We start from the raw sequence: 26,996 nt of genomic DNA, 5'->3' as shown, positions 1-26,996 counted from the left end.
CTTGGGAGGTTGAATCTGTATCTTTGTTCACGTGTGAATGTACGCGTGCAAGAGATTTTTAAAGAGAAGAAGAATGTATGCGTGTTAGGGGCAGTTGTGTCCAGTTGTGAGTGTGTATAGTAACACAACTCCTATCAAAGGTAGAGTGGCAGGTTTTTACCTCTAGAATATCATCTCTTTCTACAAGCTGTTGTGTGCTGCAGCCATGGCACCACCATAAGACAGCACAGTAATAAAGAGTTCAACAGTTTTTATGTCATGTATCTACAAAAAAACGAGCACTAGCCAACTGTATGCACACCTATTTGTAAATATGTGCAAGATATAGTGAATGTTAAATGCACTGTATGGAGATTTATTTCAAAGCTATGTTAAAATAATGAGTTGTATCTGTTTCAAACATAGAGCTGTCAGTCTCTCGACAGGACCCGCATCTGCAAATCGCTCCTGTCGTCCACGCTGTCCATGCGTCTTTAAATGTAACAGCTGAGCTAGCTGTCTCACATCGCTCTTACCATTCCAGCTCTCATGTAAATGCCATTAATCTTTTGTACATTTGTTGATAGCCCTGAGTCCTGGGGGAACGCTTCAGCCAGAGGCTTTGTACTGATCCCCACTGTAAATGAGATTAAAGAGATCTGGTCTGGGTCCAGGAGGCAGCTTGTCTGAAACTGTACGCATCTAAGAGGTCGGTTTGGTTCAGCTGAGCTTTGCACTATGGCAGATGCACTATTGTTATTATTACAATATGTACAGAGTTGGTAACAAATACAATCTTGTTTGATGAAGTTTATGGAAAAAAAGTGAAAAATAAGATGCATTGTATTCAATATTTTTAGACACTTTTTGAATTGAGACAAAAAGAGAGAAATTAACTAAGGCTTGTAGTTGATTTGAAATGGAAAGAAAATAAAATACAAAAAAATAACCACCTACTACTCTCTGTTATGGTATTCATATTTGATGGTTTTCATAGATGGTTAGACTTTAGCGTTTTATGCGTTGGTCTTCTGCTTCTGAAAGATGTTTTTTAATGTATTTTAGTTCACAGTGGTATGAAACCCAGTAACTCAGGCAAAACTGTAAAACTATACATCAATATTGTTTCCTTCAATTATTCCATCTGAGGCTGCATCTGCTAGTTATTTTTGTCTTATCAGTGAATGTATTTAAAACTGTAATTCAAATTACTATATAACATGAAAAAGCCACAAATCTTTACATTTGTGAGGCTGGAACCAGCAACCTTTTTACCTTTCTTTTTCTTGACAAATGACTCATTGATAAATGATTAATGGGTTATCCAAATGAATCAACAAATCAAATCAACATTACTGAAATCAAATAGGAAGTTGTGCCTCATGCATTTTTTTATGATCTTATTGATATTAAGTGACAACAACAAGAAAGTATATTAAAATATTACTTTAATTATGAGCAAATCATTACATCAACGACCCAATTGGTCGTTGACAAATCGGTCAGCATAAGAAAAGCTACATGTCACCTTCTTTATAACACGGCACAGAGGCATTCAGCTGTCATTAAATAAAAACTCAATAAAAACGGTAGAAAAGTCAATCACAAGTATTGGCATTACTGACAATATACATGAAACTTTTAATAGGCTGATTACAGCCAAAACAGAATATGTCGATCTCTGATCTTGATCAACATAACGGATGTCATTTCATCCTTTTGCTGGGGGGAAGTACACTGATGATTTGCTATGTTTCTGCTGAATACTGTTGGGAATGTCGATGTGTGTCTGTAGGGAGGTCAACACTCTTTGGTATGTTGCTCAGGAGAGCTGGAACGGAGTCGGATGAGGAAGCTCTTTGCTCAGGAGACGAGGTCAGATGTCAGTCTGCGACCTGTCCAGCGTCCGACTTAGTTTTGGGTTCTTGCCACCATTCAGCCAGGAAGGACTCCTCGTAGTCTCCCATACCCTCAAACTCGGTGTCAGAATGCTCTGTGCGAGAGGAGGCGGTTTCTTCTGCACCCACCTCGCCCTTAAAGGGAACACAAAACATTTTACTCTCTTACTTCTATCTGGCAAAATGCATACTTTTTCCTTTTTATGTCTGTAAATCTGTCACTTGTGCACCCTGTAATTCAGCCTCAACTCTCTCTTAGTCCTCCTCGTCAACGTTTAGGTCCAGGCAGTGTGTTTATGGGAGGGGCTGACCTGAGTATAATGATGTGGCACAGCCTCAGTGGCCAACACCTCCCAGCCACATACCACACGCTGCTGGCGGAAAACACAGCCCCCCCCCCCCGCTTTCTCTTCCGCTGCCTTCATCCCCTCTTCCTTTCCCTTTCATCCTCTCAGACTTTGTTCTTTCCAAAACCTCAACAGCAGCTTGCGCTTAGTCTGCTAGTTAACTCCTCCAAGGGTTTAATGCCCCCAAAAATATTGTATAATTTGTTATACTTGAATGAAAAGGTGGAATTTGTACTTAGGGAAACAAGGGAGAAAATTCCAACTAAATCAGCCAATTAACTTGTTGAGCCAAGTTAAAGTGTCAGTTCACAAAAACACATTTCAGACCTGTGTGCCCCTCGGCTTGTCTGGTCATGCTGACAGTTTAGGTTTTATCTGCTTTTGTCTCTGCCGCCACACCAGCACAATGGAGGTTGATGGAGTTGAATTGGTTTTCTTCAAAAGAAAATATCTGATATCTGAAAACCTCATCACATAAAATCAACGTAGCGAGATAACCGTACTTGGAGTAAGTAGAAAAACAGCTTTTTTTTTGGCAACTTTTTTCTAGCTATAGCAATACTGACGCTAAAATGTCTAATTTGCCTCCATCAACTGTCCAACAACATACCTCATCTTCAGTTTGTAGGTAGTTCAGTGCAAACTCCAGCATCTCCTTCTGCTTGGTTGTCTCGTTAAAGTACCTCAGAGCCTCCTGAAAAACAAAAGTGGCATAAACTTGCGTGGTGACCAAAGGAGCAGGCAAGAAAAAGCCTGTTTTATAGCTCGGCACTAAGCAACACATTTGACCTGTTGTGCTTTTGTTTACTTCAGAAGGCAAAGGCGTTTTACAAACAGAGCTGCTACACTGCAGCTGCTGACGACTCGACACCAAGAAAAAAAGATGGGAAAACAAGTCGGCCTTTACGAGAGTACATGGCTTTCTAATTACCACCCTTAGATTGTGTTAATGTCCATGCCAAGACCGCTTCATGCTCCAGTTTTCCTGCTTTGGTTTAGTAAAAGCAGCGTGAAATATGTTAACACCCTTCGCCGCCTCTTGTTCAACCACCAAAACCCAGGAAGTACCAGAAGGGAATCGTGACGAGGTCTTTGTTTCACTCACGGGCCGAGGCTGAAAGTCCACTTCCTCAAGTCCCCACTGCTCCCGGTAGAAGCGGTAGTACGCTATGTTTTGCTGCATCACCTGGTCTTTACGGTCAAACAGCATGTAACTGGCTGCACACGGGGCAGCACTCTTTACGTCATTCACTGTAGAGGATCACAAAGTCATACATGTGAAAACAGTCTCAGGCTTATTGTTGTCAAAAGCCTGAATCCAGAGCCTTTGTCACACTTCTTACATTTATAATAGCAAAACTGGAGGTAGTGATACATGGTGGCTACAAACTTCTCCACAAAGAAGCCTCCAACGTTGGGTGTCAGGTTCTCCTCGCATGTCACCTTACATTTCAACGCATCTGCGTAGAGATCTGAGGGAACAAACCGCCATGTTATTTTCTTATCTCAAAAGCACAGTAAACCCAAACAGCAGTTGCATTGCTCCCCTTATTACCTGCCAGGGTGGGATAGAAGTCTTTGAACTCTAAGATCTCATACGAGCCCTCGCAGCCTGCCAAGCAGAGACTGTATATTTCTAAGTAATGTGTGATAGCCTGCTCCATGTTTCGGGCGCTGTTGCTGAAGTCTCCGTTGTTGTAAAGTGTCACACTCTTCAGGAAAACACTCTGGATAACAAAGAGATGTTATTTGTACAACTTTGAATAGTTAAACATGTGTTTAATTTGAGTCGGGTGAGAACAACAGTGTCAATCTACGAACCTCATACGGCTGCTCCTCGTGGTCGATTAGATATTCTTCCACATCAAACAGAGTCTTGTAGTACTTCATGTTCTTAGTCAAATAGGAATCCGTTGGGTTCTTCTTCAGGAAGGTGTGAGCCGCCGACACAGCCTTCTCCAAGTTGTCAAGCTGAGGAGGAATAGATAGCTTGTTAATGAATATCACAGTATGTTGGGGGGGGGGGTGAAATAAGAGACACCATCGCTCTCACTGGCATGAAGGGAAACAGCAGCTCCTGTTATTACCACTCTTCCCTGGATAACGTGACCTCTGACCCCTTTGCGGCAACAACTACTGACAGATGTAATCACTGATGTTGGAATATACATTGTTGAGTCAGTGCAAACTAAACCGTGGCAAAAAAAAACTAAGTGTAATAAACACATCAAAGAAGAGGAGAGATCCACCTTTTGATGCTGATAATAATTGCGTGCATTCATGGTCCAATCCGGTAAGCATCTTTAAAAGCATGTTTATTGATCTGGGCGGCTGCTTGATCACCAGATTGGAGCTTTGAATCCCTTTTTATCTCCCAGACTGGTTAGACCAGACACACCTACGCAGTACCAGCAGTTAAAGGGGTTGTGCTGTTTATTACACCAATATAATAAACGATACACAATATCTCAATAATAATAGCTGGGGGTCTTTACACACTTCATGTGTTAACTAAAGATGGTGGAAAAAAATAATGAGATCAGCGTTTTTGCCTCGTACCTAGTCCCCATCCACCTGGCTGACAGAGAAGAATGAGGGGATTGTTTCAGGGGAACACTGGAGAGACGTGGCACACGCGCTGCTCGGGCTGCAGGAGGACGCAACAAAGCGGGACGGAAACCATCGCACGTCTCGCCGACTACAAATGTCCTCTCGGGGAGTCGAGCCGAGCCAATTTGCCTCAAAAAAACGACTAACTTTAGTTATTTTTATTTTGTGATTGCGCCCGTTACGCACAGTTATTATGCTAATACATATATAGCCTGCCGTACAAGCTCCTGTGATATTGCACACATACTAATACGTGTATAACCTATAACCATATGACATTTCTACAACGTGAACTTTGGCTACAGAACTTAGTGGTAACGGCCTACATGTATTTTGCTTTCTTGAACCTAAACTCGCCTCCCTGGTCTCACCTTGAAGTGCGCATACTGGATGTACCGATACGGGACCCTTTTCTCGAACGCCTCCAGTAAATCCCTCTGTGGATATGAGATGTTAAACACAGGGAAATCCGCCTTGCACTTTTTAAGGCACGCAGCTCTCAGGAGGATGTGGCGCACGACGCGGAGGCTGCTGTCGGCGAACAGAGTGCTGTTGTCCCGGCTCACGGAGCTGCAGTTGCGGCTACAGAACGCCTCGCTGTCCCGCAGCAGCCGGCGGAGACGCAGGCTGAGCTCCAGGAACTTGATGCTCTCTGCCCAGTTCTCCGCCGCGTACTGCTCCAGCGCGTAGTTGTAGGTAGAGTCCAGCGGCACGATGTCCTCCTGGGGGAAACTTTTAAAGCTGTAATTCTCATACTGAGCCTCCACCACGGCCGGGATGAGGAGGGCCAGACACAAGCTTCTCAGGAGCATCGTGAGCTCAACCGGCTCTGAGCAGCAGGGTTCTTGTTTTGAATGGAGCAGGAAACTATCTTTCTTTACTTGGGAATACTCATGACTGCTCGCACGTAAGCTGCTGTGAAAGACGCGTCCATTAAGATGCTGAAGACGAGAACCGCGGTCAAAACTTTCAAAATAAAAGCCCTTCTTATTTGTGCGATCGCTCTTCTGGTCTTCTTTAGGTTGAGCCCATTTATTTTGATTTCACAGACATGTCATATTATATTCAGCCATCCTTCGAAGCGTGCTGTATTGCTTTTAAATGTGTTTTTTCCTCCTCCATCTTTCGATTTTCACATTTAGTACACGCAAAATATAAACATGAAGAACATCATGTCTGGAGGTATTATAATGAATACATTGTTTTGAGTTACATTACATGCTCCTTAAGTACTGTGTGTGCGTGTGTGTTGCATCCGCATATGCAGATAGTCATGTATTGTTTAAAATAGTATTAAAAAACACACACAAAAACATTTGCATGCATGTTCCCTTAAGAAAGGTTATGTTTTGTGGCAGAATAAGAAAAATACAATTACAGGCTATGGCAAATTTGAGTAGTTTTTACAACTTTGAGTAGATTTTATGTAATATATATAGCTCAATCAACAAGTTTACAGCTACCAAATGCAACTCTCGACAATTACCTTGAAGAAAGAGCCACTTCCGGTTTGAATGGTGATCACTCTGGTTCGCTTGACACAGACGAGAGTTCGACCTCAGGAAAGGCGAGAGGGTCCAGTTGTCCTCACTGTTTTCTGATGTGTTGTCAAAATACCCAACAGACCCATGAACGAAAATGTAACGTATTAACGGTGATCTTAATGTTTTTGCTTTTTTATATATATATATATATGTTTGAATCATTTTGCTTCCAGATCTCAAACTCTTGACAAATGATGCATTCATAAAACATATTGACTAAATAGTTGTCTGCTTGGCTACCTATATTCCAAGCAAACTGACAAGCTGAGACTTGGGTTGGTGAGCCATGCACAAGATGATTGGCATAGTTTGACACATCACTTCTGGGGAAAAAATAACCGCTGAGCCTCCAATATACGTTGCATTTCACGTTCATATTATATTATAAGACTCAGACTTATTTTGGTAGAGCAGACAGTTAAGGTAGAGCAGACAGTTAAGTCCGAAAAGTAATCATGTGTGTCGTTTTAATATAAAAACACAAGCAATGGGTCTGATACTTTATTGTGACACCAAGGAATAACTTCGGGTTATGGGTAATTACGTATTTACGTTATAATGTTCATCTCATACGTGCCTGGAATCATGGGCCCAGGCCTCTGGGCCAGGCATTACACGTTTGCAGAATTCCATTAAAAAGTGGGTGGGACCCAGGGGCCACTCCTCCTGCTGCTCTCTGGAGTACATGAGCCGACAGAGGCATTAAGCACCACCGAGAGAGACAGAGCGTGGCCGGAAGTTTTGTCGTCTTCCCATCCAAAATAAAAGCACAAATGTATCTTTCTTTTTATTAAAAAATACTATTCTATTGTAAATTATATATATTTTTCTTCTATTCAAGCTATGCCAGTTTGTACATTATGTTGACTTTTCTGAAGCTGAAACATGCTGGTGCTTTATGATAACAGATGATGAAGAGTTTCTTGACCTCTGGGTTGAATGGATGGATATGTGGGGTCAGATGTCTAGGCAGAATCCCTGAAAACTGTTGGTTATTGTAGTCAATGTGTCCGATTTAGGCCTACTGTATTCTATTTGTACACCATACTGCTACTCTACATCGCAACAAATTAGTCAATTGTCAGCCTTTAGCCTATCAATTATATTCTGGATTAATACATGATATGAAATCATCGTCGCTTGCATTGTGTGCAATGTGCTGCGCTCAAGTGGGGATAGACATGATGCATGGGGATGGCACAAATGTGATGCCACGTGCTAATGGTAACTGTATTATAAATGTCTATGCCATCAAAATTTCATAGAATAGTATGCACAAAGTCTCAAAGCAGAGTATTTCTGAATAGAGATAATAGCAGACTGGCGAGGCAGAGGGTGAGTGTCTCTGGGCTGACCCAGTGGTCGAAGAGCTGGGAACGGTGAGCTACGTTTGATGGCTGAGAGTGTGAAGGCAGGACATTGGAAATAAATGACAAGCTGCAGAGGCAAGCGGAGATCTGAACACAAGGAAACAGATGATCAACACACAGGAACTCGCACAACACTACTTAATGTTATCACCACTGGCGCAGGCTGACGCAGCTGGAGAAGACTATGAGGAAAGCCATGGGCTGATATACTGCAGCAACTCAGAAGGGGATGAGACTCAAGGCCTCAGAAGCACAAGAAGTCATGCCCAAATACACAAACACACTGGTGTGTCATGGTATACAGAAAAAGTCGCAGTAGAGTTTGTCATTTAAAGTGTCATACCAATGACATAGTATACTATGCCATAGAATGTCATATTTTAGTGTATCATGAAAATGCCATGAACTGTGAAATATTAAAAAGTAAAAATGCTGTGTTATAGTATACTGAAAAAAAACTATACTGTCATGAAATGTCATAAAATACCATAGGCCATTCAAATGTCATGACTATTGAATAGTAAAGTATGTCACAAAAATGTCATAAGCGTGTTTGTGCTCAGTCGGTTTATTGTAAAACTGTGTGGGGAATTTGAAATGGCGCATGATGTAAAATTGTGAACTAGTTAAGGACTTTTTTTTTGTAATCGTAAGCGGAAGTACTTCCTCTCTCATTCCAGGGTTTTGACACATCGCCACAGACTTCTCTCACATTACTCTCTCCATTCCTTGAAGCTCGTCGCGCCTCCGTTAGACCCTGCGAGCTTCCGCACGTATTGTCACAACTCTCCAAATGGATCTGACAATATTAACGCTTGCATTTTGCCTCCATGAGGTCCTTGTGAATTGCAACCCGGGGATGTTAGTGGATGTTGTGGTCGATCGGTACAAGATACCTCAAGTTTGTCCCCGAGAGGTGCAAACCGAGGATTTTATCCGTTATCATTTTAACGGTACCTTTCATGCCGACGGGAAGAAGTTTGACTCCAGGTGAAGTAACAGCGAGATGCGCCGTTTCCTGACAATTCATGTAGACTGCGTTCATTCAGCTGGAGTGTGTCTCTCTCCGGAAATGTTGGCTTTTATGTTTAAAGTTAACAACGGCCTACGGTAAAAACATATATTTACCGAAAATACAGCGTGTAAGAATACATGTCTGCCTCTTGCAGAAATATTATTTGGAGTTGTTAAAATGGTGCAAAATCCAATAAGAATGTCTATTCAGTGACGCCAATTAGTATCAACGCTGTAAGCAAAGAAAATACAGGAATTCAAAGACAATTTACTGCAGCTGAGATAACATGCAGACGTGTCAAACGCCATTACACAGAATACATGAGTGATTTTTTAGCATTGACTTAGTATCCACAATTTAAATGTGACAGAGACGAGGTGGTATTTTTTTTAAAGTGGTGGATATTTGTTGGCAATTTCTTCAAAAAACCTCCCCAGGTTTTGCAAAAATACATGTAAAATAAATGTCTGATAATAAAGAAGCCAACAATGAAATAGTGTCCTTTTGAATAATACTGCTGATGGGGATGGATTCAGATGTTATAACAGTTTCATGGCGCCGTCCTCCTCTTACCTCATATTTTGACACCTCTACCTTCTCGACTCTCATCCACCTCTCTCTCAATGTCCACAGTCATGACCGAGGCAAAGCCTTCATCAGCCAGGTCGGCCTGGGCAGACTCATCACGGGGATGGACCGCGGTCTTCAGGGCATGTGTGTCAACGAACAACGGAGGATCACGATCCCCTCACACCTGGCCTATGGAAGTATCGGAACAGGTGCAGACAAATGGGACACTCATAGGGGGGTGGAGGGGGGCGGGGGGGGGGGGGGTTTAAACACATCATCTGTTTTGGTTTATGCCAATCTGTGTTGTCTGTCCTACAGGCGGTGTAGTTCCTCCTGACGCCGTGCTGGTGTATGACGTCCTCCTGCTGGACATATGGAACACTGAGGACAAGCTCGAAATTCGCACACTCCGCAAACCAGCCAGCTGCCACCGCACCACCGTGGCCTCAGACTTCATCCGCTACCACTATAATGGCACGCTGCTGTCTGGTGCAGCTTTCGACTCCAGGTGAGGTGAGCTTAGGTTTTATTGACATAAAGAAAGCTCTTGTTGCTTTCTGTGATTCTCAAGAACACTTTGTGTTCTACGTAGTTACTCGAGGAATGCAACCTATGACACCTACTTGGGACAGGGCGACCTCATCAAAGGCATGGACGAGGGTCTTCTGGGCATGTGCGTTGGGGAGAGGAGGATCATCATCGTCCCACCCTTCCTGGCGTATGGAGAGACTGGCCATGGTACGACCTAACAATGTTCAGGATGACTGAATGTCTAATTCATTTTTTTTGCATTAAGGTAAAGTATAGTTGGCTGGTATGGACATATAGACCCTCTGTAAGTCTTATTCTCGTCCTGCCAGGAACTCAGATCCCTCCTCAGGCTACGCTGGTGTTTGAGGCGCTGCTGGTTGACGTGTTCAACCCCAAGGATGATCTGATTGTGGAGGTGAAGGAGGTGCCTGAAGGCTGCACACGCAGGACGGCGACTGGAGATTACATCCGCTACCACTACAACGGCACCTTCCTGGATGGCACGGTCTTCGACTCCAGGTAAACCCGAGATACCTCTGTTGCGTAAAAAGCGGCAAAATATATCAGCAGCGTTTTAAGAGTTCAACGCTTTTCTTCACAGCTACAAGCGAAACAGCACCTACAACACTTACATCGACATGGGATATGTGATCCGAGGGATGGACAAAGCCCTGCAAGGGCTGTGTATCGGAGAGAAGAGAAAGATTACCATCCCTCCTCACTTGGCGTATGGCGAGGCGGGAGTTGGTGAGTTTTACTAACGCAATTCAGGAAGATTCAGAAAACCCTTGGAATGGGCCAACTAACCACTTTGTCTTGTTTATTTATTTGTTCTCTCCCGCTGTAGGAGACCTCATTCCTGGCTCAGCTGTGCTTGTCTTTGACATTTACGTCATTGATTTCCACAACCTCAAAGACCCAGTCGATGTTAAAGTTACCCACAAGCCTCAGGACTGCAAAGTGACCAGTGAAGCGGACGATTTGATTCAGTATCGTTACAATTGCTCCTTGATGGACGGCACCCTGCTGTACTCCTCGTGAGCGCTCTCTGCTACACTGCATCCTTCCTCCTGCTTTATGCATGCGATCACTGCGGGCTCCTTGTCTGACACGTTTCAGTCGGCCAACAATTGCAGATATAACTCCAATTTACGAGTCCATGACCACGGCACATATGCCTGCATGTTCCGAGGTGTTGATATATGGAATAATGCAAAAAATAAAGTGTTTTAAACCCCCTCTGTTAAGAGTGGTAACAGGTTATGTGTCCATTTCCAGGGACCATTACGACGCGCCTTCCATCACGACTCTCGGAGCGGACAAGGTGATCCCTGGTCTTGAGAAAGGTTTGGGTGGCATGTGTGTGGGCGAGAAGAGGGAGGTGGTTGTTCCACCACACTGGGGCCATGGTGAAAATGGAGGTCAGTCACTGACACTGCTCAGGTTGCTCCCTGAACACACTTTAATTTTACCCGAATCATCATGTTTTTCTCTGTTTTGGTGCCACGCAGCTGGAGAAGTTCCCAAGAGTGCAGTGCTCTTCTTTGAGCTGGAGTTAGTGGAGCTGAAGAAGGGTGTGCCTGACGGCTACATGTTCGTATGGCTGGGAGACGGCCCGGATCCCCTCTTTCCTGCTATGGACCTCAATGGGGACAAAGAGGTACCTCGAGAGGAGGTAAGCACACAAGCTCGGTCCAGTCTAACTACCTTCCTGCTCAATTCATCAGCAGGGAAACGGCTTGTAACAGTGCCACCCCATCTCCTATTCTCTCCAGTTTTCTGCCTTCATCATGCGACAAGTTGAAGAGGGCAAAGGTCGTCTTCGGCCAGGGGTCGATGCCGATAGCATCATTCAGGACATGTTCAATAACCAGGACTACAATAAAGACGGGAAGATTGTAGAAAATGAACTGAATCAGGTGGATGACGAGCCTGAACAGACGAGACGAGACGAGCTGTAAAGGGGACACGTACAATATGTATTGGTGGTAAGGAACCGCCGTGCAGTGGCTGGGGTTATACTGTCATCTTAGTGGTTTGCACCTATTTTAAAAAAATGTTTCAGAGATTGAAACATTGTTGAGCCTTTTATTGAAGGCAGCCAAGCGGTCTACTTTCTAGATTCAGTTTGAATATATTGTGCAAAGGCAACAGTGTTTGAAAAATGTGAAAAACAAATGTTCTGTCGTGAAATTTCCTTGTGTTGAAGAAGGCACAAAGACTCAAAGATTTATATTGAACTACTTACGCACGCATTTGGGCTGGGCCCTTCTTCTAAAATATGACATCATAAATATGACTTCATAAAATTAGTAGTCAATGCAGTGCCTCATATAAATATGCTGAAAAAAAACATTGGTTGTACAGTGTATTGGGGGTGGCTAGTTTGTACAATATTAGAAAATCTATTAAAGAAAATGATGTAATAATGTGTGTTTAAAATAAACAGTTTTATAGAAAAATTATGGCAACACCTGCTTTATTTCTTCCACATTCGTTTGGTAGACTTTAATTCAGTGAACTACATTTCAATGGAAAAAAAGATGTATTCCCTCAACCAAATCAACAGTTGTGTCAGATCAGAAAACTGTCTTGTATATTGTATATGTCTTTGGATAACTGACAATTGTTAACCATTTAGTTAGTTAGCAGTTTTTGACAGTGTAATCCTGACGATAACAGCTCAGATCAGAAAATAACACACAATATTTATTTCGGAGGACTTTTTTACTGTACAAAACAAGAATATTCAAAGTGGCAGAGAAAAACTGAGGGGAAAGAAACAACTAAACAAGTTCATATTAAAAAAATTGTGAGTAGATTTGAAAGTGATTCGGGGTAAGGGTCCATGAGCAGCGTACCGCCCTACTTCTTTTCCTTGTCTTTACATGGAAAAGAAGGAGAGCGGTCAAAACCGACCCTCCTCCTCTTATTTGTGACCTCTTACTTATCAGCCCTCTTTCGTTTCCGTGTGGTCTCCACTTCAAGGTTGTCAGAGGCCCTCTGAGCCACATCCTCGCCATCCTTAGAGCTCCGGCTCGGGCAGATTGCCATCAGCTCTATGGACGATTTTACACTGAAAAACGACCAATCGCTGATTCAAACAACTTCAACTACCTACATCAGCGTGGAGATAATACACACAGTATTCAAGCACACACCTACCAAGGTCAAGGGCCAAGGTGACTTATTTTCAAGTAGGGATGCTGCAGAATTTGGCTCGGTGTTATTCTTTGAGCCGCATCCACCTGCAGCATCCTTGTGAGGCAATGCATAAAATTTGCCCGGTCACTACTATAAGCCTCGGCATCTTCTCCAGATAATTTATGAGACACCTTGTGGAGGATCAGGATAAAACAACAACAGTCAGAATTTGTTCATACATTCTGACATTATGATCATAAAAGCCTGTTTTCCAAAAGAGACATCCTACCATCACCAGATCCTTCAGGCTGGTGATCGTGAGTGGCCTGCCAGTCAGTTTTCTCACTTCCACAGCAAACTAAAGAGAATAAATATTTGAGTTAGCTAGCTTCTTTTAAATGCATTGACACATAAATGTATAAACTCAGCGATGTAAATATATTGTGACCGTCAATTGCCACAGCGGAGGTCCCAGTCCAGTGCATGGTGCACTGAAATAATGTGCTGTACGCATTTCGGCACGTGTCTGACCTGTGGGCACAACACAATGTTGAGTTATACTCCAAGGTACATTTTTTATGGTTTCACAAGAGAATTGCTGAAAATGTTAGAAACACACTGATCTTCGGGGATCAGGCAAAATGTGCATTTCATACAATGTGAGACTTCCATAAAATACAAATACAGAGACGTATGGCTGAAGTTGACATTGCCGTGTGGGTTTTAAGTGTAATACTGGCCATATCATGCTCGTCGGTGCCAGGAAATAGTGGGATGCCCGTTAACATTTCTGCAGCGACGCAGCCAAGAGACCACACGTCGATCGCCTCGTCGAAGGGAGCTCCCAGCAGGACCTCTGGAGACCTTTAGACAAGCAGGAGAAACACAAACGCGTCACTGGTCATAAAGACTCACTAAAAAGTCAGCCTGACTAAGAACTTGACATGTCAGGAGGCAGGATTTTATGTATTTGATATTGCTTTGGATGTGATGTCAGTTCTTTACCTGTACCACCGGGGCTGAAGCTTCTTACCCCACCACTCCTCGGGATTGTTAAATGCTAAGCCAAAGTCGATGACTTTGACCCTTATAGGCTGCCGTAAATGGTCCACCATCATTATATTGTCAGGCTTTAAGTCAGCATGAACAATCCCTGTGCTCTTGAGGAATTTCAGAGCAGTGGCCAACTAAAATCATGAACAACAATATATATCGTCTGTACTGCATTGTTCACTTCATCAACAAAACTATGATGAAACATGTTTTATTGACTAAGACATTAGGAATTACTGAGACATTATCTTTATTTGTTGTTTTAGGGATTTAACTTAAAGATGTATTTTAATAGAAATTGCATCAGTGAATATATGTATTTAAGAAATAAAGCACAGCCTTTATCATTGTTTTATACAATGCAATTTGTTTTACATCTTTTGCATTACAAAAGCCAACCTGTTGCAGTATGGGGCGGATCTCCTTCAACTCCAGGGACAGAGGTCGGCGGATCTGCAGAAGCTGGTGCAGATTTATGTCCAGCTGCTCGAACTCCAGACAATAACGGCCCTTGTAGGTAAACGAGTCGTTCCAAACGACAATGTTGTATTTGTCAGAGTTGAGCGTTTTCATCAGTTTGAGGATCTCCGCCTGTTGTATGCCATGTTAGAACAAGATTAGATTTGAATGCAATCGGTTTTGAATTACTATAAAAGAGAACAATAGACATGATATCTATACCTCTTGCTTTGCCTCCTCAATGCCCTGAAAACCACGGATGATCTTTACAGCCACCGTTTCATCGGTGGCTAATTTCTGACATCGGGTGACTTCTCCATAGCTGCCAGACCCCAGGAGATCCATCACCACGTAGTCAGAGCAGGCGGAGGAGATCAGGCTTCCGACAACGACCTGGAAGTTGTCTTTGGCCGTCATGGTGAGATATCAAACCTGCTGTGGGTTTCTCACACCTGAGAGGAGAGTAGAAAGAGTCATTTTAACCTTGAAGCTGAAGCTGAAACCAAATTAAAAGACCTCGAAGCATTGATTACTACTGCCACTCCTTTAATACATCATTATATTCACTGTAAACATATACAAATAGATCTTAAATAAGATATAACAATGAAACTAATAAATCAGGAAAATATCCGATCTTTTGACCATATACTCCCATTGTTTTGATATTTTCCTGCTTTCCCAAACCTGCTTATCATTAAGTACACAAACAAATCTTTATAATATTTATATATTCAACTAATATCTTAAAGAAAACACTCATGACTTTCCTCTGCAGAAACAAGTAATATTTGGAAAACTAAATTAACTTACCAGAAGTCCAAAGTTCACTTGATGTCAAGTGGTTTGCTGTAGACTCTCAGTGAAAACTAATTAGACCAACTAACTGAATTGAATATAGAACTGAATTAAATCTGTTTATAATAGCTGAATTGAACAAGGTATAGTAACTGTGAGTAATAAAACATCTTCAAAGTTGTCTGCAAGTCAAAAAGCCAAGGAACAAGGTTGAAATTAAGTTTGTATCATAATTTATAGCATTTATAAATTCTATAGAACACTAGATGGAATGGGACCGTATTAGGCCACGCCCTCATTCGACCACGCCCACCGTATTAGGCCACGCCCAGCTGGAGCTGATGGTGAAACTGCAGTGATGTCATAGATTTTACCTTCATGAAGGTTATATTGTAATAAAGTTTTTGTGGAAGAAGTGCCCCGATGTTTTATTTACCAAACCAGTGTAAAACTACTCTATACAAGTAAAAGTTATGCATTCCAATTCGTACTTTAAAAAAAAAATACGTATAAAGTATTAGCAACAAAATCTACATAGAATACCAAAAGTAAAACTACTCATATTGCAGAACAATCAATTTCAGAATAATGTACAGTATATTGTATCACTGAATTATAGGTAGTGATGCATAATTATTATTACGCATCACAATTATTGTTATGTTAGTCCTGATAAGAGATCACCGGAACCCAGTTAACACTGATGGATCTCTGCAGGAAAAAACTCATTTGACCACATTACACTTGCTGGGTGTTCAAGCAAATCTCAAAGACTTATCTTATAAAGTATCCGTGAAATAAAATGAAAAATGTGTTTGTCTTGAAAGTGCATAATTGTATCCAAACTCATTCAATTCAAACCAAAACTAAAAATATAAACTAGGACAGCAGTTTAAAGCATTTCTAACAAGAATAGCCACCTCATGGTTGTATGCCTTCACATTCATGTCGGTCCAAAACATCATCACTTCATCAATTTATCCTAAAGGTCACAGTGACCTTTGACTACCAAATTCTAATCCTCATTGTGTCTGAGTGGATGTTTGACAACAAATTTGAAGAAAGTTCCCTCGAGGCGTTGACTGAGATGTCATGTTAACGAGAAAGGGACAGCGCAATAGACAAATAATCTGAAAACATAATAAAACATGACATTCGTGAACAGGTGGAAGCATATTTTATTTGAGAGAAGTTGGAACATATGAAGCGGTAATGAGTTTAGACGAAAGGAGACCAACACAAAGTCCTTTTTGGATACTGTGTTACATAAAACTAGTTTGTTACAATGTGGAACGTAACAGTCTTTTGAATCAATCTTTTTCAAAATCTGTTAAATACAAACAATTCTTAAAATCCTATTGATCTGTTTTTCTTATTAATACTGCAACATTTGAGGAAGCAGTTAGTTCTAGCAAAAAACTGTGACCTCTACCATACTTTTTTTTTTTTCACATTCTGTTGACCTACTTATTCTCTTAAAAAGTCAGGCGTCATAGTTCACCACTTAGTAGCATTAAAAAACAATTGTTTTTAATAAAAACTAGAACCTGTACAGTATGCTTGACAATATGGCCAGAAACTGGAAGACTTGACACTGTAAGAAAACGTTAAACCTTTTCAAAACGTCAGGTTTCAGGTTAAAATAAGCTGGAAATAAGCTTTATTGTAAAAGGCTGGAAACCATTTTTTAACCAGATGCCAAGTTAAGTGCTGCCTTTTAAGTTGTGCGTTTTTATTTCCCTTTATCATTACATCCAATATGAAGACCAAAACCAAAACTAATCTCCTCCCCAAACAAACACACACATACACACCCATAACCACACACTCTTTACATGCTGCAGCGTAGATCAACGGTGCAAACACAGATATAAAAAGGGGATGTGAATGACTGGACAGGTGAATAATTCTGTCAAATAAAAAGATCATGAAACATTCTTAGTTGGCTGTAAATAAGCTTTCAACTGGCACTTTGAGGAGAGGCCTCCCTTAGCTGATGGGACCGGAGTGTTTAATACAAAACGGCCCGTGAGATTCTTACTTCACTTATTGCCAGTAAGGTAGAGCAGTAAAGCATTGGGGACTTCCAAGGTCTCATCTTTTACCAACACAATGTCATATGAGTCTAAGTAAGACTGTTTCCTCTCCTCCACCTGAGAAAACACAAAAACAAATGAGAAGTGTTATTCAAAAATTAAAATGGTAAATTATTTTCCTATGTTTTTTGTTGAGGTGACGAATGGGGACAGCATTTTTTATTTTTTTCATATTCAGCGAGAGCACCGTAAGCAAGAGTCGCAAAATAAGATGCAAGAAGTGTAACTTTGCTCCATCAATGGAACGTTGTGGGTTTACCCTCCTCTGCCTGATGCGCTCTTCTACTTGTTGGAGCTCCTCGTCTGTATACTTTGACTCAAATACATACGGGCGTCCATTGAACTCAAAGACCTCATCCCCATTGTCAAAATCGGCTAAACATCGGCCTTGAGATTGGAAATCTTTTAGAGAACATTTAGCTACACTTTCTGTACTCCAACGAAACAAACTCTGCCTGGCTGGCATTAACAACACGTCAACACGTGAGATTTCATAACGAGACTTTTCTTTGAGCGAGTCTCTTTCCATAATGTTGTCAGACACAACCAGAGCCTGTCAGTGGCAAAAACAAGCACTTTTAGTGATAGGATTACATTGCCGTCTGCAGTGCTCTCACTTAATACTGCAGCTGGTCGGAAAAGACATTGTTGTCCTTATTACTCAGTTAGACACAAACACATGGGAAAATGGGATCCAGATTGAAAAATACCAAAAATACACTTTAACATGGTGAAAATTGGGAGGGGACTATTCTTTTAGAGGGTGAATCTGAATGTATTGGGGTTCTGACCCTTATCTTAGGGATGCAGGTACTGAACATTATTGGGCAACAGTTGCAGTACAAAGTGGGGGTTCAAATAAACAAAATATAAACAATAAAGATTTCAGTAAGGTGTAGTCATGTTGATGATGAAAGAGTGAGATTTGATTTACCTTGTCATTGAGGAACCCAATCTTGAGGATGTTTTCCATGTCCTGCACCCCGTCAGCCATGGTCAGGTCTCCCAGAGAATCTCCCAGCAGCAGCACATTAGGCCGTGTACGCAACTCCTGGAAATGACCGGTGTTGAGCAGTGCACCTTCCCTTTTATTGTAGATGTGGATCAGCTCTCCCTTGAAAGCCCTCAACACTCCCTGGACGAGCAGATGAGGAGTCAATTACATTGTTTCAATCTCTGGTGTGACAATAACTCGTGGTTTGAGGTGTGGCTACTCACAGACTCATCGAAGTCCATGTAGTTGGAGAAGACTTTGACGTTGGGGTGGAAGACTCCCGCCTGGCGAATAACCTCTTCTAGGATGTCTCCTATTCCAGCAGAGAAGATGAGCAGAGGGATGCTGTGCTCATGCAGGTGGTCAAAAAGGAGCTGGTAGCCCTCTCTGTGAAAACATCAAGCAATTATTAAAGTAGACACATAACTAAATGTTTTTAACGTTTAAACTACTGAATAGATTTGCTGATCTTTTGAGGAGCAGGTTTTCTGACCTCAGCATGGCATCGGACTCCCGCACCACAATGGCCAGCAGGTCTTTCCTAATCTCCTGCTGTACCAGTATTTCATGAGCTTTAGTCCACCTGTGTAGGGGCAGCACAGTTTTACGAACACATCGGAATATATTACATAATTTTTTTGTAAAAGCCTTATTAGATACTCACCACTCCACCATAAGAGGCAGTTTGTCTTCTATTGACCGTGAATAGTCTATCTCTATCGGGTAGTATTTGTTGAGCAACTCCTTCAGCTGAAAGACAGGCAACAATATTCAGTCAACTTTAAATGGCTTGTACACATCTACAAAACTGTGAGTTTAATTAGACCTGGAGATGATCTTTAGTTTTCTACTTTTTGTCAGCTTAAATGGATTTGGGAATTATTTATAAAAGTATTTCCCCCAAATATTATTAAGCAATATGTATCTTCTTGAAAGAAATATGCCACATTGAAGATACGAAAATGTACTGAGGAAAAAGAAGATTTAACAGCAGGAAGACTACAACAAGAACCGATTCAAGTCACAGATCATGATTCACTTTATAAGTTTTAATTCTTCCTTTTGCTCACTAGAGGGCAGACAGACTACATATGTCACAGAACTAATAAGTGATTCCCCAAATTACATTTTAAATATTGTATTGTTGTAGGTAGTCTAAACATAAACATTGATACAACTTTGCCAACAAAAAAAGCACATGTGCATGTAGTTCCCTTGCAGTGTTGGGAAAGTTACTTTTGAAATGTAATTACATACATTCATAATAGTCAGATGTCATCGCCAATATTTTGATGAATAAGTGAAATTAAATTACATATTTTTCTTAATAACTGATTACAATGACATTTATTTTGTAACTTAATCCCGCAACTCTATCTAGTTACTCCCCAACACTGTTCACTTGTAAGATCTAACAAGTTGAACATTATGTTTATGATGTCTGCGTTGTGGCGTCCACGTAGAGAAAAACATAGTAGAAGTTTACTTAATGGCAATAGTCCTAACAGTGAAACCCTGCTTCTGCACAATGGCCTCATTACTACAGTACCTCTTCTTTGCATTCATTGGAGATGAGTTTGCTGTTATCAAGAATATCTGCAAATAAAATACACAGATTCAATGACAACAACGTTTAGCCAAAAACCTTAAAATGCATCTAACTCAAGCTGACTCGTCTGGTGACTTACTGTGACACGTAGGGCACCTTTTGCCATTGTGTGCAAATCTTGTCAGAGTCATGTCAAAATCTGAGATCACCTGGATGAAAAATAGAAACAGAAAGTTGTATTTCTCAACTGCACTCATTTATATTGTGGAGACACTGCCACTTGTATTGTTTTACCTGCACGGTGTTGGAGCCAGCCTTCACCATGGACTCAAGTATCTCCTGGACCCTCTGAGGGTCCCTCATACACACGGAGGGGTTGGATAACTCTGGAATCTTAACATTGAAAATATGACACTTAAAGAGAAAGTGGTGACACAATATCGTACACGTGCAAAACAAGCATCTAACAGTAGTCCTGCTGGATGGACAGTTAGCTAACCAGCCAGGGGCTAGCACCAAGCTGAAACCCATTGTTTAGATTATTTACTCGCACAACCAGTACCAAACATGGAGGCTATAATTCATATAATAATCTGTTGTGTTACAGTAGATGCAGCTATGAAACCCAAATAGCTCACGTTAACGCAAAGAGCTAAGCTAGGTACGTGTAGCTAACCTAGCTAGCTAGTTTTCAAGTTTGTTGTTGAATGTGAGTGCGTTTTTGTTGTTGTTTGGCATTCCCCTTAAAGTTTAAACTTGAAAAACACACATGATTACCATTTTCTTGAAATAGGTTGCCGCTCAGTTAAGGTTGACAAAAGGAGTATCATCAGTTCTCAGCCTCCGTTGATGTGTCTCGTTAATGTGGCTGTTGGTGCGACTCAATCGTCTGGGTGTAGCTTCAGCGGTGATGGTGCCTTCAAGGACTGTCGAGAGTGTCGGAATTTCTTTTTAAGTGACAAAACAAAGTGGTACACAGTTCATTTATAATTATTTTATCAGTGACTGAGACGTGACTTTTTTCTAGAAATCAGTAATGGGGACCGTCTACACAAAATATCATAAAGGTGAAGTTGCCTATTCATTACCTGGGACCACAAACTAATTTGTATTTGATAGTAACTTGAGTGCGAGACTAGACGTAAATGCAGCACCAGTACTTACATAAATTGAGGTGTGACGGTATGTATTCTACCCTCCCGACAGAGGCCATGATCGAAGGTTCCCACCCCAAGATAATTGCATGTCTGTGATAACTGGTCCCTGTGCACCTCACTTGTTTTTATGTTGATGCTCTGTTTTACTGTTGTTTATATCTTTCATGCTTATCTTTTACCCTGTATTATTTTATTGTAATTGTAAGGCGACCTTGGGTGCCTTGAAAGGCGCCTCCAAATTTAATGTATTATTATTATTATGTATCTCAAATGAAAAAATGAAACAAAACATAGTTAAATAATGAAAGGTAATACTACTGATGTCAGTGCAACCTACTTACTTTTGTTCCAAGTAACCACTGGAACATGACATGTGTGGCTTCTTATGACACAACTGAGGGGACTAAGCAGTTAACACTGCAGTATTTTATTAGATGCAGGTTACACCAAGATTTCACCAAGAAGTACCCCAAAAAATAACACACCGTGTGTGCAACCATTTGACTAACAAAACAACTTTAATTGCAAGTGATGACGTTAGCATATCATACATCCAACAGAAGGAGGACACAATGTCAGACTATCAAATGCAAAGCAAATTACACAGCTTATTCCACTTAATATTGGCAGTGCTGTTTATGTTGGTCATAAAGTGGAAATGAATATCATTTCTGCACTCCGTAACCTTTATACTTTAATAGGCGCTGCCACACCTGGAATATCTGAATGTCAGTCACAACACATTCATATAACAATCCTGTTGTTTTGCCTGTAAGTCCATTAGGAGGGTCAGAGGAACAACATAGCAAATCTCTAATATACACCCAGCTGGAAGTAAAGTACAATAACACAAGGTTAAACAAGACACCGCATGTTGGAAACAAGTCCGCAAATAATGATAACATGTTCTTTCAAAGAAGATCAAAACTTACGCAGTCCAAGCCTTTCCAAAATACAATCACCTTGTCTGATATGAAACAAATTAAATAAGCAAAGTCAAAAGTGCAATGGCAACTTAAATCCCTATGTTTCTTTTAAGACTTTACAAACAATTACATGTCAAAAAGTGCAGTTGAAGAGAAGCTCTGCTCTACAAACACAAATCATACACACTTTTGTACCCACACATATATACATTTTAAATGTATTAATGGGAATATACACTGAGCAATAGCTTGCCAAAGTGCAAAAGAAAGGAATGATTGAGCTATGGCCAGTTATTGGCGCTTTATGCAGTGGACAAATATAATAGTTCAATGTTAAGATAAAGCAAAGGAATTCAACATCACAGTTCTCTTATAATTTCACCTCCCCAGATACCAGGATGAAACATTCTAGTTTAAGTGTTAAATAAGCAACAGAAAATATATTGTAATTAAATAAACCGTTGAAGGGAAACTGCAATCTAAAGTAAACTAGTCTATGCGATTTTACGATGAACAGCCTTTCTGAAATAATTCATATTTTGTTGTTGAGGCTGCACAGTAACAAGCAGAGATATTCGAATAGATCAGTTGTGATAGACGTTAGAGTTAAGACATTTGGACCGATGTTCTACTGGCAGGAAGAGATTGTCACAGTGTTAAAATGGAATGAGACTTCATAAAGAGAGTTAAATTGCATGTAGGAGCGCAGTTATTGGTAATGTTACGTCCCCCCCCCCCCCCCGAGTACAGGCACACAATAAAAGGAATGTAAAATACCCATGTAAATGTTTACATAAACACCGTTATCTTATTTATGTACAAACATGAACAGCATCTATACCAACATACTTGACAAAAGGATATCCAGTTGTTGGCTGCTATATAACGCTCTTATTCACATATTTACATTCCCCTCACCACCTGCGGGTCAGTGCACACCTGGCCACACATTTCACGGCTTTCGGCAAATCAGCCATTAATAACAACACAGCATGAGAGCCGATGGACAGAGTTCAGCTCAAGGAAATCCAGTACGAGTGCGACACAAGACCCGCTGCGGCATGTTACGTGGGAGAGGGGTCGATGAAGACGGCTGCAATGGAATGGATGCTTGCGGTGTGTCCTCGGACAGAGCAGGGCAGTTCTTTGATGAAGCGAACCCCCGACCTGCTCAGCACTCTATCTGCGACTGGAGCTGCCGGCGTAAGGTGAGTGTACGCCGGTGAAGTTGCTGCATCTGCTGCATGCGATCCCGCTGGCGGGCCAGGTTCTGTGGCATGGGGTATCGCTGGCAGCCATACAGGAAGCGGTAGGGGATGCGGACGTGGCAAGCGGTGGCTCGGCAGCGAGGCTGAGGCATGGGCGGCAACAGCATCCAGCGTTTCCTCTCGGCGCAGTAGCGGTAGGCCTCCTTGCGATACTGCTTGTCCACATCGTCACTGTTCTTCCAGCCTCCGATGATGAAGACGTCCTCATCAAAGTGGCAAATGGCAGCACCCTCGATGCTGGTTACCTCTGGTGGCAGGCTCTCCAGGATCTCATCGGAGATGCGCAAGCTGATCTTTTGCTTGGCGACCTCCTCGCGCTCCGTGTAGCTCTTGGGGCAGCAGGAGGCCGTGTGGTAGAAGTTAGTCGAGGCCACAGCCATCTGGAAGATGCAGTAGTTGTCAATAAGGGGCAGGGAGTCCACATCTTGCCACTGGCGGCTCTCTGTGTCATAGCGAGTGGTCACCGTCTTCAGTCCATCCTCGTTATCTGTATCAACAGGTGTGCGTGCCGTGACGTACACGTAGCGGTCCTCCACACTCACCGCCTTCACGTCTCGCAGGATTTTGGGGGCAGATTCCAGATTGAGCCACTTGTCCTGCTCCGGCTCGTATATACTGACGTCTTTGAAACCCGGACTGAAGTTCCCATGGCCGCCGATGCTGTACAGTATATCCTTAATGCAGGTGAGGCCAAAGGAGTGCTTGCGTGTGGTCAGGTTGCTCACCTGCTCCCAGGTGTTGCGATTAGGGTTGTAACGTTCCACCGTCTTAGCGAAGCCTGGTTCCATGGAACCGGCTACGTAGACGTGGGAATCCGTGGCCGCGATAGCGTGGCCGTCCAGGTGGTTGTGGATGTGCGGCAGGTTGACCCAACGGTCCTCGTAAATGAAGTAGCCCACGCACTCACTCAGGTAGTCCCCTCCTTCCGACACACCGCCTACTACCATGATGACGTCCATGTTCTGGCCAAAGCGCGGCTGAAAGGAGGCCATGTGGGAGGACCAGGACTCCATATCTGTTGACTTGAGGTTCTCAAAGCGAATGGCGTGGCCCTCTACCGCCTCCGACACCAGCCGGAGGCAGGCCTCATTGGCCGCCACCAGCTGCTCGGTTTTCACCACCCTGGTCAGGTAGGTGGGCTTGATCTGCGGCAGCCTCAGGAGACGGAACAGCTCCTCGAAGTAGCGGCTTCGCTCCTCTGGGTTCTTCTGCACCCACTTCACCACGGCCTCGAACAGCACCTCCTCCGAATCCACCGTGATCTCCGCATCAGACAGCCAGTCGCGCACCAGGTGAAAGGGCAGCGTGTAGAACTCGTCGTCCTGGATAACCTTGTGGAAATTGCGACGGATCATGTCTGCGGCCCGTAGAGCCAGCTGGTCCAGCGTGTACATGTGGGCGAGACTGTGCACCGCCACACAGTTGGTCAGGCTCAGCTTCTTCTTCAGGAACTCGCCACAGAAATCCTTCAGCTGCAGCAGGAGGAATCTAGCGTTGAGCAAACAGAGAACATACAGTTCAGGATGGATGTCAGTCCTTTGTTACTACACACTGCTACTCTGTTTCGACTGGTTCTGCCAGGCCTCCTCACATAAACAACACTTTGAGGCAACAGAGCAGCAATAGATGGACTCTGCTGCTTTGATTTTCAAACTCACACCCTCCCTCCCTCTCTCTCTCCCTCCCTCCCTCCCTCTCTCTCTCTGACACACTCAGACTGAAATGTTACTGTAAACACAGCGTACCTGTCAGCTAGCTCCAGGACCTCATGCACATTGCAGGTGCTAACTCGTATCTCTCCAGTGTACATGAACTGGATGACACTCTCCACCGTATCCGGGTCCGGCCCCGGTTCCGAGCTCCATTCCTTCATCTCTACCCGACCGGACAGCGACTCGGAAAACTGTCCCCCAAGCAACGGGGGGAAATAATCGGTCGCCGCGGCCAGGACCGACTTGTGGGCCGAGAACTCGCAACTCTGGACGCTGCCGCTCGCCGCCCCGCTGCTGAAGGCCAGCGTCACGTCGCAGAACAAGCCCTGCTTCCGCTGCTCGTTCTGCCGCCGAGACAGCTCCGAGCAGTGGGAGGACGAGGTGAAGTCCTCGGCCTCCTCCGCGTCCCCGTCTCCGACGAGGGCGCTGGGCGTGCTGGTGCCGCTGCTGCTGCTGCCGCTGCTGCCGGCGCCGCTGCCGCCGCTCCTGGCGGAGTCCTCCGGGTTGGGGGCCGCCGCTGCCATCGTGCTGCCAGCGCTGGAGGTGAGCGGTGGAGGGAGATGAAGGAAACTAGTGAAGGAAAGGAGGCGGCATACGCAGCCACACATACATGGAGTCAACGCAGAGGACGGCGGCGAAGCGCGTTTCGCGTTGGCCGTGTCATGTCCATAGCCTGTATTTTTGAAGTGTCAATCACGAAGATTACATTTCAAGACATGTCTGTTAATGTGACATCTAATTGATGGAAAACAATATGTTTGTGTTCAGAGTATAGCTCATGTTTTATGTTTATACAAAAATGTCAATGAAAGTCTTAATGGTTGACACTTTAAGTCACTATCAATCCCCGTGGGAGATATCACTATTGTTACTGACCCTACGACCCACTGATGAGAGTATTGCAATATTTAAATCAACTAGGACTGGTTGTCTCTTTTAAAGAGCAATACAGTTAGCTCAAAACAAATCATTACAATTATATTAGTTTTCTGTTTTAAAAGCAATATTGTAGTGTCAATAGTGACGTCTGCAATCAAACAAATGTTAATTGTATTTGCATGTCAAATAGTGATAGATGTACATAATTATACAGCACACACACAGCTACATGCACAGAACAACGGAATAACGACTTGGATATTACTTTACGGCTTAACATTCACAGATAAGATGAAACACATACCTTGTGTCACAGTCATTGAGCATAGTTGATTTAAGCGTTGGGAACAACGAATAAGGAACCAACTTCAGTTTGGTAAACAGACCGGCTAGCTGACATGCGCAGTGGCTGAAAGGCGTAACCACGTCGTTACGTCAGTGGCAGCAGTTCCCACTAAACTGAGCTTAATATATCGTGAGAAACTCGCACTGACACGCTTGCAGTTCACTGCAGGCTCAGAGACAGACAGTTTATACAGACTTTTTATAATCAGTGTTTCAATCACTGCTATATAGTTTCTGAGCTGGCTGAAATACAAACCCATAAAGTCGGACCATGCTACTTTGATTTCAATAGGTTATTCTAATTGAGACAAGAACAAAAGGCCACTCATGGCAGACATTCGATTTGTAATAGCAGAAAAAAGCTCATTTACGTTTCAGATTTAACACTTGTGTGTACAAAGCATGTTTGTAGAGCATTTACGTTAAAGCAGCTCTAAAGAGATAAAGGGTGTGAAACGTTTTAAATCTCAAAAATATTAATAATGACAAATAATAATAATGTCAAAGTCCCAAACCCAACCCTGACACATGGACATGCAAATGTAATCTGGGCAGAGGTTAAATATATGTAAAAGATAATTCTGTGCACACACACATTGTTTTATTACATTACATTAATTACATTTTATGTTACTCAATTACACAGTTGTCAACATACAACAAATCAGTAGAAGCACGTTCAATTCACATCGAAACAATTACAAACAAACATTGCGGCAATATTAGTGAGGTTTCTGGTTGTCCAAAGATTT

The 26,996-nt window shown here is 42.6% G+C and overlaps 4 protein-coding genes across 5 annotated transcripts; 1 reads left to right on the top strand and 3 right to left on the bottom strand.

The window, feature by feature from the left end:
* Nucleotides 1-1,410: 1,410 nt before the first annotated feature.
* On the bottom strand, nt 1,411-5,646 carry p3h4 (prolyl 3-hydroxylase family member 4 (inactive); the record flags this gene model as incomplete). The annotated part of the gene is made up of 7 exons (XM_079232603.1): nt 1,411-2,012; nt 2,835-2,918; nt 3,330-3,475; nt 3,568-3,696; nt 3,780-3,951; nt 4,046-4,195; nt 5,206-5,646. The coding sequence occupies 7 exons, from the start codon at nt 5,644-5,646 to the stop codon at nt 1,863-1,865; spliced, it is 1,272 nt and encodes a 423-aa protein (XP_079088729.1). The 3' UTR covers nt 1,411-1,862.
* A 2,895-nt stretch (nt 5,647-8,541) lies between these two features.
* LOC306749322 (peptidyl-prolyl cis-trans isomerase FKBP10-like) lies at nt 8,542-12,215 on the top strand (the record flags this gene model as incomplete). The annotated part of the gene is made up of 10 exons (XM_079232599.1): nt 8,542-8,738; nt 9,397-9,542; nt 9,652-9,841; nt 9,926-10,071; nt 10,194-10,383; nt 10,466-10,611; nt 10,712-10,901; nt 11,143-11,285; nt 11,376-11,539; nt 11,640-12,215. 10 exons carry the CDS (start codon nt 8,542-8,544, stop codon nt 11,823-11,825), a joined length of 1,698 nt encoding a protein of 565 aa, XP_079088725.1. The 3' UTR covers nt 11,826-12,215.
* Nucleotides 12,216-16,478: 4,263 nt separating this feature from the next.
* LOC306749485 (cytosolic 5'-nucleotidase 3-like) lies at nt 16,479-20,809 on the bottom strand. Its single transcript, XM_079232789.1, has 9 exons — nt 20,735-20,809; nt 20,252-20,350; nt 20,097-20,166; nt 19,958-20,004; nt 19,073-19,158; nt 18,902-18,991; nt 18,633-18,795; nt 18,349-18,549; nt 16,479-17,471 (listed from the first exon to the last, which is right to left on the bottom strand). The coding sequence occupies exons 1-9, from the start codon at nt 20,735-20,737 to the stop codon at nt 17,361-17,363; spliced, it is 870 nt and encodes a 289-aa protein (XP_079088915.1). The 5' UTR covers nt 20,738-20,809; the 3' UTR covers nt 16,479-17,360.
* Nucleotides 20,810-23,211: 2,402 nt separating this feature from the next.
* On the bottom strand, nt 23,212-26,277 carry LOC306749914 (kelch-like protein 11; the record flags this gene model as incomplete). Of its 2 annotated transcripts, XM_079233272.1 has the most annotated exons (3): nt 23,212-24,796; nt 25,054-25,557; nt 26,204-26,277. In XM_079233272.1, the coding sequence occupies 3 exons, from the start codon at nt 26,224-26,226 to the stop codon at nt 23,212-23,214; spliced, it is 2,112 nt and encodes a 703-aa protein (XP_079089398.1). The 2 variants fall into 2 exon arrangements, with proteins under 2 accessions (XP_079089398.1, XP_079089397.1); XM_079233271.1 differs by lacking the exon at nt 26,204-26,277 and having other exon boundaries at nt 25,054-25,628.
* Between the last annotated feature and the right edge of the window lie 719 nt (nt 26,278-26,996).

This window comes from Taurulus bubalis (assembly GCF_910589615.1).
Source record: "Taurulus bubalis genome assembly, chromosome: 17".
NCBI classification, from domain to species: Eukaryota; Metazoa; Chordata; class Actinopteri; order Perciformes; family Cottidae; genus Taurulus; species Taurulus bubalis.
Note: the sequence above shows the minus strand (reverse complement) of the source record. Positions and strands in the feature narration are given on the sequence as shown.